The following is a 10,987-nucleotide window of genomic DNA, read 5'->3' as shown; positions in this document are numbered from 1 at the left end:
GTGTTTTAAAAATATTGATATATAAAATAATTAAGTAATTTTTAAGAAAAAAAAAAGAGCTAGATTTTTTTATTGATAACAAGATAACTTAGTTAAGGTTAATTTTTAAAATGAAAAGTTATCTAAATAATAGTGATAATTTAGTTAATCATTGAATTTTAAAGAGGGCGATTATTTATGTTATTTATATTATATATTATGTGATTAATTAATTAATTAAGTTGGTGTGATCTATAAATTGAATCGATTAGAAAATTAGTTAATATCCAATTATTTTACAAAATAACAAAAATATTATGTTATTTATCTTTTATATAATATCTAGAAAATTAAACACATAACCAAATTTAAGCCTAGTACATCATAGTCATAGTGTTTGATATTTTTAACTTTACCATCTTAGTTAAAGTGTTATTTATTTTATGTAATTCTTTTATATAATTGTTTATTACTTTTTCACCTAGAGTTCCATAATCTAGTTTTAAATAATGGTGATAATTTATTTAAGGGTTGAAATTTAAAGTGGGTGATTAATTTAGAGAAGTGGATAACTTTTATAAGTGAATAATTTATTATAAAATATTTAAAATATACAATTAATTAATGTTGTAAGAATCAAATAGATGATTAAACTTATCAAACTAATCTATTTTCTAGTTAAACTATCAAAATAAAAACGTGAACATTATAGATTATGAAAATTAAATTAAATAATTAATCGGTTGAATCAATTTTTAATTTTTTCGATTTTATAGTATTAGTTGAAATGGCGGTACCATCAATTTTAATTAAATTATTTTAATCATTAATTGAATTCTTGCTACTTCTTCTAATTTCATCCTTGAATTAATGTAGTACTCAACTGTATGGAAAATTTCATTCGTAAAAGAAGTTTGTGGTAATGATAGAGATCAGGGTAAAAACACTACAATTTATACGAAAAAAGTAGTACTTAAATCCAACAATAAAATTACACACAAAATCCAAACGGACGTACCCAAACATTACCCTCCTGTTATTGGCAGTCCTTACCACCCACGTGGGTGTTAATCTGCGTGGCATTATCTAATTAGTCTGAATTCGGCGCATTCGCTTACATTTCCCAGATCCGCGTTACGGCGCCGTCAAACTACCCCGTTACTGATTCCCCGTCGCTGTTAAATGGACCACCGGTCACCCCCAACCATCCCCCTTTAAAATCGCATAACAAATCCTCACCGTTCAAAGAATCCACCCATTCTCTCATCATCACCATCATCATTTCACCAGAAACTACCAAAAACCAGAAAACGAACGCTCACAACCAACAAATACGAATTATTTCTCTCGCGCTCTCTCTCTAAAAAGACAGATCAATATTTTTTTTATTTCCTTTTTAATTATGAGGAGAAAGTGTAGAAAATTTGGAGAAATCGCAGTTATGGAGCTCTCTGACGTCGGACTTCGAACACGAGCCATGGCGGCGGCCACAGGAACAGTTCAGAAGAAACGCAGAAGATTAAACGGCGACGGAGATGCTGAATTCAAAGCAACTTCTTCAAGGGCCTCAACGACGTCGTATATTCAGTTACGAAGCCGGAGAATTTTGGTGGATCATCACCGGCTCAATGAAAATCGATGTTTGAGCCCTAACTTGGATCATGATGATGACGTGTCGTGCTGTTCAAGCAATATCGGATCAAGCGATAAAAGGATTATCCAATTGCCAGATCTGGAGGTATTCTTTTCTCTTTAATTTTAAAACTTTAACTCAACGGATTGTTGGAATTTCGGTTATTTTAGCTATAATTACTTCTATTAAATTCTGAGAATTTTGAAAAATTTTGCAGGATGAAAGCATGGAAGTTGAAACATCCACGCATTTAAACTTCAGAGAAAGGTCTGTATAATTATCCCTTACAATATAATAATAAAATGTACAAATTTATTAATTCCTTTTATTTTAATAGTACTGTTTAAGTTACTGTAAGTTACTGTAAGTCACGTCTCTTGAATTCGAATTTCAAAAGCAGCCGGTTAGTTAAATTTTTAAATTTTCTTTTCTCCGCTTGATTTTATCTATCCTTCATATACATTCTTCTCTCAAATTATTTAGCTCTTCTCTGTCTCATCGGTGAATTCTAGCAGGAGAGAAACGACACCGTTGAGTGAGCTCCGAGCTGAACCAGAAGCACTGGATTCAACGTCGCGGCAATCAGAGGCGAACTCCCGCCGTAGATCAACGGCGGAGAAGATGCCAACCGAAGCTGAACTTGAAGAATTCTTTGCTGCTGCTGAGAAAAAAGTTAAAGAACAGTTCGCGGAAAAGTATTTTCATGCACATTTCTTAAAAACCTAGACTTTCTTTTCTGCTGTTACAACTTTCTTAGCAACCAAACGGCAATTTCAATTTTCAAACTGAAAAAGATTTTTTTCCCCTTTTTTGTTTACTATTTTCAGGTATAACTACGATATCGTCAAGGACGAACCGTTAGAAGGACGTTACCAGTGGGTTCGATTAAATCCATGAAAGAAAAACGCCAAAATCAAGCCAGAAAAAGAAAAGAAAAAACAAGGAACACATTTTTAGAAGAAAACCAAGAGAGCAACCAGGCGATTTCTCATAGGTACTACTGATTTAAAATTTTACTCAATTTTAGGGTTTCTATTTTATGTACAGAATGAGACAATGATTAATAACGGAGAAGAAAGAAGAAGAGATAAGCTCTTAATTGGTCTGTTATTATTTTACACGGAGAAAGAACTGAGAAAGCTTCTTTCCACGAAAAGAAATTGAATTTCAGCTGGGGGAAGAACCTCAGAAAAAAAAAACAGTTATTAAACAACCAAATTCCCGTATATTCTTGCTAGTTTTAGGAAATTTTTAGCCCTAAAATTCGTTTCTGTTTCTCCTGAATCTGCTAATGTCTGCTACTTCTGCTTTCTTCGGTACGATCACCGCTTTATTTTCGTCAGTTTGAAGTCATTTGTTTTTTTTTTTTTTGCTTTAATCTAATTTAATTAAATAAAATTTACTAATATTAACAGAAAAGTCATTTTAAAAAAATCTAAAGTTATTTTTTTCCTTTGGATATTTATGAAATAGCGTCATATTTAAATATATTATGCTAATTTAAACATAAAAATAATGTAAATACTGAATAAAAAGATTAGTGTCTTTTGATATATATAGATTTTACAACACTATTGTTTTCACTTTATAGTTGTTTAATCAAGTTATTAATTGGAGTGATAATGTAAATACTGATAATGTTGTGTGAAAAATTTATGAAACAAATTTATAAAAGAAATTATATAAAAATTAAATGTTAGTTCAATTGAAATGACAAGATCGAGATCATGTAAATGTTGATGATTTGTGTTTAAATTTTATTATGAAATTTTATATAAAAATATAAAAATAAGAAATATGTTCAAGATTACTATTTATTATTTTATAATTTTTGATAATTTCAGAACTAAATTAATAATCCTGTTAATGAGTATACCAATTTAATTTAATTATTTAAGGAAAACTAAATAATAGTATATATATGTTAAGTGTAATAAATGTTTAGATATAATAAGTGTAACAATTAATGGTTACAATCAATAGTTAATTAATTGGGAAAGGGAATTTTGGTAGAAAATGGTTACAGTGTTTTAGAGCTACATAAATGATAATGTATATGAAATTAGTGTGAAGATTAATATTTATTATTCATTATTAATTAGATTAAAATAACAGTTGGAAAAGTAATTTAATTTGTAGAGGATGATAATAAAGGATAAAAGATAGGAAGGGAAGGAAATAGCGGCGATCAATTATGGGAAACATGGAAATGCGTGGGTTGTTTTGTTGGTTTCAGATTCATCGATGGGGTTAAAAAGTGAATGGAAAGTGAGTGATTTAATACGCGCTAACCATTCCTCTTGGATCTGGTGCCCTTTCCCCGACACTCTCTCCATTTCGCTGCTTTGTTGGGTCCCATCTGTGTTTAAATTTGTTGACTTTCCCAGATTCCCCCTCTTCCTCTGTTTCTCATCATTCTTAATTTTTCAAATTTTAAGTACAGCAGAAATTACCGCCAGCATTATTATTCTAAAGAACATTCTTTAATGTTTGTTTGTACACAATAATTTAATTTTATAAATAATGTTACAAAAGCATCTTTTAACACATCCATTACCAAAACCATATTTGTTTAGTTAAAATTTAATGAGAGATCATTTCCGGAAGAAAAAGAAAACTTGATGAGAAATGTCTTAACTAAGATTGTCAAATGAAGAAAATTCAGTTTAAATTATACATATGCATTACTTGTAAAGCTATATATATATATATAGTTTTAAACTTGTTCATAGCTTGAGGTTGATTTTATGGAACCACATCTAGGGATGTCTTGTTTGTCTGAAGCATGTGTAATCAACTCTTTCACTACTTGACGAAATTTTCTTCTATATGTTGGCAATTTCGATATGCTCCTCGCTATTCCAATCATTCTGTCATTCCGCAACCATAAGTAAGATTTTATTACAGAAAAACCAATCAAATATAAAATTAATGGGAACTCAAGATTACGATTTGAAAATTTTTTCAGGTTCCTTATTTAAACTTAAATTTTTTTTTTATACTTGAATAATGAATTTTCTTATTTAAGACCAGACTTTGGAATAAGTGTAATGAGAGTCAAACCTTCTACTTATGCCTTCCATTTGGGCAGCTCTGAGAGAATCTTGAGGAACTATACTGCCATTGTCCCAAGCATCCATACGTTCTAAGTTGGTCCCAAAAAGAACCAACTTCTCCAACAGCTTAACTTCACCATCTCCCAGTTTTATAACCCTGATTTGTTCTTTCAGCACCATTATTGGGTTAAAGAACCAATCCAGCAGCTTGTCTTTTGGTCGATTCAGACTGTTTATTTCGACATTATCAAGCATTAACAAACCATTAGACCCGGATCTGATAGAAACCAGGAGGGTCTGCAAGAAACTATAACATGGTAGGCCAACACCGATAATGGCTCCTTCATTACTACCCTTTGCTTTCAACCATTCACAGAGATCTAATGAAGTTATTACTTTAGCTTCCAATAGTTCCTTGCCCCTTATTTCACATGATTTCATCACATTCGTCCATACCTGTCACATTATGTCAATTATATAATTAGAGATAAATGACAAGGACTGATTACCAGTAATCATTAAAAATCAATTTTTTTTCCTTATCTCTCTTTAGCTACGTTACTCGTATTTGGAAGCAAGCGAAATTAGTTAATACTACTTGTAAAACTATATACGCATCTTTTTTTATATATTTTCTTGAATTTTGAATTTTTTAAATATTTTTATAATTTTAAAGTTATAAAATAAATGGTATTATGTTAGCATAAAGTTCATGTAAGCAGCTTAAAGATGCTCATGGGCTGGACTGAGCCTTAATAGAATTTTAGGTTCGAACTCGGCCAGACTTAAAAAATGAGCTTAAAATTTTGCCCAAGCTTGACCCGATAAAAAAGCTAAAACTCGAGTCCGACCTGTCCATATTAATTTTTTTATATTATTATTTTTATATAAATTTTTTTTAAAAATACAATACATCAAATACACTAAAAACATTAAAATAAATGCTTCCCAACAAATTGAAAATAAATTAAAAAGATTATGTATACTTAAATAACACTAAGATAAGTGCAACTTAGCAAGCAAATACGTTCAAAATAGTAGCAAAATTAACAATAAAACAAGAGCTATACAATATTTAAATAATAACAAAATAGTGGCAAAACAACACCAAAAACAGTGAAAACAGCAACAAAAAGCAGTATTTTTTTTTGTAAATTCGGATCGGGTCCGAGTAAAAAAAACTTACTCATGCCCATATTTTTTTTGCCCAAACTTACTTTTCAAGCCTATATATTTTTTTCAAATCGTCCTATTTTTTAGGCAAACTTTTAGGCTGAACTAGGTGATCCGATTCATGATAAGTCTAAGGCTGCCACATGGTTTTCACATTAAAATCGCTAAAAGATTCCAATTTTAATAAGTATTCCTATTAAAGAAAAGAGATTTGATACTTTTCGAAATGTTAATGTTGAAATAAAATATAATCGTTAAAGTGTTAACTATATAGACAGGCCGGCTTGTTATTTTAGTCAAATCAAACAGGTGTTGAAAGTTAAAACCGAACCTTTTTAGCTGCACAACCAAACTGGTTACATGTTTCAGTAAGCAAGTTGCAGGAATTAAGGATATTATTCATCCAAATGGGGAATTAAACAAAACAAAACAAAAAAAAAGAATGATTGAGAGAAACCAACCTGAACCATTTTCACTTCCTTTATTGCCTCTCTAACTGATACTGAACGAGCTAAGGTTGGCATAAGCATTGCAGGTGGTTCACCAGTTGTGGAACTGAATCTCCCACCAAGTCCTCCTACTGAATACTCGATTTCAGACCCATTTTTCTTGCGATATGAAGGCCTGGCTGTGAATATAATTACTCAGATTTGAAACTATAAATGGAAAAACATACACTGACATGCCTGACAAATGCTGAAAAAGATTAGATAAGGGTAAATTACTTTGGAAAGATTGTTCCTTCTCTGAGATAAAGCCAATCATTTGTGTACTCATCAAATTCAGCTATCATTGCAATCACATATGCAACCCCTCTCTTGAATGATCTTTCCTGCAAAATGCAAGCAACCCCCAAATATTTCCTTTAAATCTGCTAAAATGTCAAGCAAGGGACGTTTTCAAAGCATTAACCGACCTGGTATACGATGACCGATCCATACAATCCGATGAAGATGCTGGAGAAAATAGCCATTATTATGCTCCCTATCACAACGATTGGCCACAAGAGGATTGTCAAACCAGCAACGGGGATGCATGCTGTTTCAAGGAATGGACCTTCTCTGCTAATTAGATCATGCGTCAGTCGAAACCATCCCCTAAATAACATGTATGGACTTTTAACTATGGCGATTATAGTGTAAATGGGAATATGCACAATTAGTCCCAACAATCCAACAACAATGAGTCCTGGCACATGAATCAACCTGCATAACACAGCTATGGTCGTTAACCGCGATAAACATGACTCGACCGTAATTTAAATCCGTTCTTATCAGTATAAGAAACATTACCGCAGAGTTCGGACCTCATTCGAGACAGGGGATTCACGTAGTTCCTTCAAGTAGAGTGGATATGAATGGAAACATAAATCTGAAAAATCTCTAACCACTGTGCAACTTCCTTTGATAGTGTCCCATGTTCCATCCTGATAGGTAAAAAGCATTAACCAGAATCAAACAGTGTGCTATGAGAACAGAAAAACAGAAAATTTCAGACAAGAAAAGAGAACTAAAAATTACCACGACACAATGAAAGAATCTGTCGGACTCGTCGTCAAGTCTGAAGGCTTCAAAAGATGAAACCCAGGGAGTGAAGAAACCATAACAAACACTAACAATAACAGTTCCAGCTATGCTTAAACCCAACCATATACCAAATAAAGCAGGCAAAGCAATTAATAGAGCTACTTTAAGAGGTGCATCAAATCTATTAGTCCTGCAAAAATTACAAATCCTTTGTTATAAAAAGTCGAGAAACTCAAAATTCAATACCCAGAGTTTCCAACAGTTCAAATCTATGGATAAAAAGATAGAAAAGTTGTTGGTTTGGTTTGGATGGTTTACTTTACAACTGTGTATATAGTCCAGGCAATATGTGCTGGTAACAATCCCAAGATGACCCCCAAATTTCCTATTATCAGTATCAAAGCTGCAATAGGTCCAACAAGTAAACCTGGAAAAACATAACCCTTTTTTGGTCCATAGAAACACAAACATAATTTTTGCAAAGAATATAAAGAGAAGGTAAAAGAAAACACAAAGAAAGAAGAGAAAGAACCTTTAAGAGCGCCGAGAAAGAGAGCGGAACAAAAAGCAAACACCACATAAACAATCCTTAGCCAACCTGCTTGATTACTGTTCCCCGCATCCATCCCTGAAAACCATGAGATTTTCTAGACAAAAACATAAGGTGAAGCAAAGAAACAAAAGACAATAGAGAGGCACAAAGGGCGTGCGCTGCAAGAAGGGTTGAGAAAATAATAAGGAATTGAAACGGGACAGGAGGACACGAAATAGCTAAAAAGGAATATGATAATCAATCGCCAGATGATAGGCCGTGAAGAAATGTTCAAAGTTAAAAGTTTCAAAAAAAGAAAAAGTCTTACTATGATGGAGAGAACCCACTCCTTTCTGTTTACTTTTAAGGTCGTGTAATTCCAAAACATCCAGAAGATTTTGACAAACCATGCCATGTTTTCTTATTTAAAGCTGCAGCTTTTTAAAATATTTATGATGCAAGGGAAATAACTGTTTTAAGTTAGTTTGGTAAACACATTAATTTGATCTGTTTAAAGTAGGATACTAAATTTTAATTAATCAAAATAATTTCATGAAATTCAGAATGACAGCAGATGTTTTGAAGGAGAGAGTGGGGCGCAAAAGGCTGCCAAGCTTTTTGGGTTTTTCCGACTCCGTGGTCAACAAAACACATACATCATAAACAATTAGTATTAATCTCCATTTGACAAGTCATTATCTCTGGCTTTAGATCCGGCGGCTTATACTATTAATTATGTATTGGCATGATGTTAACGTGATGTTTGTGCCTATCTCATCTGCTCAAAATATTCTTATCTTTCAATACACATTATACATCACGACTTCGAGTACGGACATTTGGGTCAGTAACATTGGACAAATTTTACACTGATCATGACTAATAATACTACTTACTAGACTAATTTTTTTATAGCACAATGACGTGCATTTTAATCCATTACCAAATTTTAATTCCTAAATAAAATTAATTATAACGAGAATGAGAGGTGCCTTGAAATGATAACAAGGTCATTGCTAATTAAAACAAAAACGCTTTATGATCTGTATTGGCATTGCAAGAGAACTGCCCTCCATATTGTCATATGATATTAATTAAGTACAGCAAGAAAGTTCTCAAATGTTGCTGGCGGTCCTTCATATATTATTTTTGGCAACAAATATATATATATATATATATTGATGTCACTGCCTTAACAGAGCATATATTCCAATTGCTAAATTTGTTTCAGCAGTAACAATGTTTGGATAGTCCCATTCCCTAGCCACACCCGACAAAAGTGTACCGAGTTGTAGGATATTGGTTCAGTTAGCGAGCATTTATAGACTTTTCCATGCTCCAATGCTTCATTTGGTAGACCCAACCTATGCGCCTCCTCCTCTTCCATAATCCCTTTTTTCAAGGGTAAACTTTTTTTTTAATCACTTCAATTTTAGTCACTATTATTAGTTAATTTGTCAGTTTTAGTCACTCTACAGTTAAATATTTTTGGTTGCCATATGAAATGTTGACGTGATAGTTTTTTGATAAATATAATAATAAATTTTAGCCCTTAATATTATTTCATATTCTATTAATTTGGTCATAATTCTAAAAATTCAACAAATTTAACCCTCAATGCTTGCACATATTTTCAATTTAATCTAAATTCTAAAACTCAACAAATTTATAATTTTAAAAATGGAAAATATATTATTTTTATAAAAGACATAAATATATTAAATATTAAAGATATATTAGAAACCTTATCACATGCGTATGTGTGTGGAAATCACATATTTAGAATACAAATGTATGTTTAAAATAACATACAATAAATAATGAAAATTATGGTTTGGAACTAATTAAAAGTAACACATGAAATATGTACGGTATTAAAATGAAAAGATTAAATTAAATTGAGAGTAAAACAAAATTTAAACACGTAAATACATCATATATTTTTTTTAGTGAGAACAAATAAAGTTATTACAAAGGTCTAATCAAATCTAAAGGGATTTCAACTACTAAGTGAAGACCCTCATTTCTATCAAAGGCCAACTTTGTAATATAATCAGCTTCCAGATTTATTACAAGGGTAGTAATTACACTCTTGTAATTACAAAGAATTGTAATTCACTAAACGTGTTTGGCTGACAGAGTATAATTATATCATAATTTCCTATGTCATATTTGGTAATACAAATTGTAATTACTGTGATTACATAATTCTTATTTTTAAAAATACTAATTATTATAAAATTTATTAGTATGATAAAATAATTTCTAAATAAGTAAAAAATTAAAATCGATAATCATATGTATTATGTTAATCTAAAAGGTAGTTGATAATACGATTACTAAATAAAATAACAAGAAAATTAAACATCATAAGCAATTTTATCTAATTATTCTAAAGCATATTTGTTAAGTTATTCCCTTTTTAATATTTAACATGTGACACTCTGCACCCGACTCGATCACTAAATCTGAATGTGTGATATCACATTATGTTGCTGAAACAACTCATAATAAACTTACATATATTTCACATAATTGAATCACATAAGTTACATTTAGCACATGATCTAATCATTCAAGGATTAAGTGGAATATAATATGAGCATAGAGTTTTAACTCAAACCCATTTGCCAAGTTCCAAGGTTATGTCTTGAGATAAGGGACTTCATATCTGGAAAATTTTAGCTTTGAAGTTAACATGTCTCGAGTGTAACAGTCCGTTTTCAGTGAAATCAAAACAGTGGTTTCGGGACCACAAATCTGAGTCTGTAAGAAAAATTATTTTAAAATTATTTTATGGTCTACTATATGATAGGAATATCGTATAAAAATTTCGTTAGGAAATTTTACCGATTACGTGTTTAATTGATAAAAGGACCAAATTACATAAAATGCAAAAGTTGAATTCTAGTAGCTAAAAGGATCAAATTGCTATGGAAATTAGAGGTTCTTATATGGAAAATAGACCATTAAGAGAGGTTAGTAGATACGTATGATGATTCATCTATGGAAAATTAAATAAAGAAAAGGGCAAAATTGGAAAGATGATAAATAAAATGATAAATAATAAAATAAAAGAAAATATCAT

The 10,987-nt window shown here is 31.1% G+C and overlaps 2 protein-coding genes across 3 annotated transcripts; one reads left to right on the top strand and one right to left on the bottom strand.

Annotated features, from left to right (window-relative positions):
* Positions 1–1,208: 1,208 nt before the first annotated feature.
* On the top strand, positions 1,209–2,838 carry LOC105803904 (cyclin-dependent kinase inhibitor 7). Of its 2 annotated transcripts, none has more exons than XM_012636333.2 (4): positions 1,209–1,717; positions 1,830–1,879; positions 2,125–2,307; positions 2,440–2,838. In XM_012636333.2, the coding sequence occupies exons 1-4, from the start codon at positions 1,382–1,384 to the stop codon at positions 2,507–2,509; spliced, it is 639 nt and encodes a 212-aa protein (XP_012491787.1). In that variant the 5' UTR covers positions 1,209–1,381; the 3' UTR covers positions 2,510–2,838. The 2 variants fall into 2 exon arrangements, with proteins under 2 accessions (XP_012491787.1, XP_012491788.1); XM_012636334.2 differs by having other exon boundaries at positions 1,212–1,717; positions 2,128–2,307.
* A 1,392-nt stretch (positions 2,839–4,230) lies between these two features.
* LOC105803903 (uncharacterized membrane protein At3g27390) lies at positions 4,231–8,381 on the bottom strand. The gene is made up of 10 exons (XM_012636331.2): positions 8,228–8,381; positions 7,900–8,014; positions 7,686–7,794; positions 7,362–7,557; positions 7,134–7,267; positions 6,758–7,046; positions 6,567–6,673; positions 6,303–6,465; positions 4,676–5,124; positions 4,231–4,482 (listed from the first exon to the last, which is right to left on the bottom strand). Exons 1-10 carry the CDS (start codon positions 8,312–8,314, stop codon positions 4,329–4,331), a joined length of 1,803 nt encoding a protein of 600 aa, XP_012491785.1. The 5' UTR covers positions 8,315–8,381; the 3' UTR covers positions 4,231–4,328.
* Positions 8,382–10,987: the final 2,606 nt, after the last annotated feature.

The sequence above is a fragment of the Gossypium raimondii genome, chromosome 11 (assembly GCF_025698545.1).
Source record: "Gossypium raimondii isolate GPD5lz chromosome 11, ASM2569854v1, whole genome shotgun sequence".
Classification (NCBI taxonomy): domain Eukaryota; kingdom Viridiplantae; phylum Streptophyta; class Magnoliopsida; order Malvales; family Malvaceae; genus Gossypium; species Gossypium raimondii.
The sequence above is the reverse complement of the archived record's forward strand: the minus strand, read 5'-3'. Positions and strand labels throughout refer to the sequence as shown.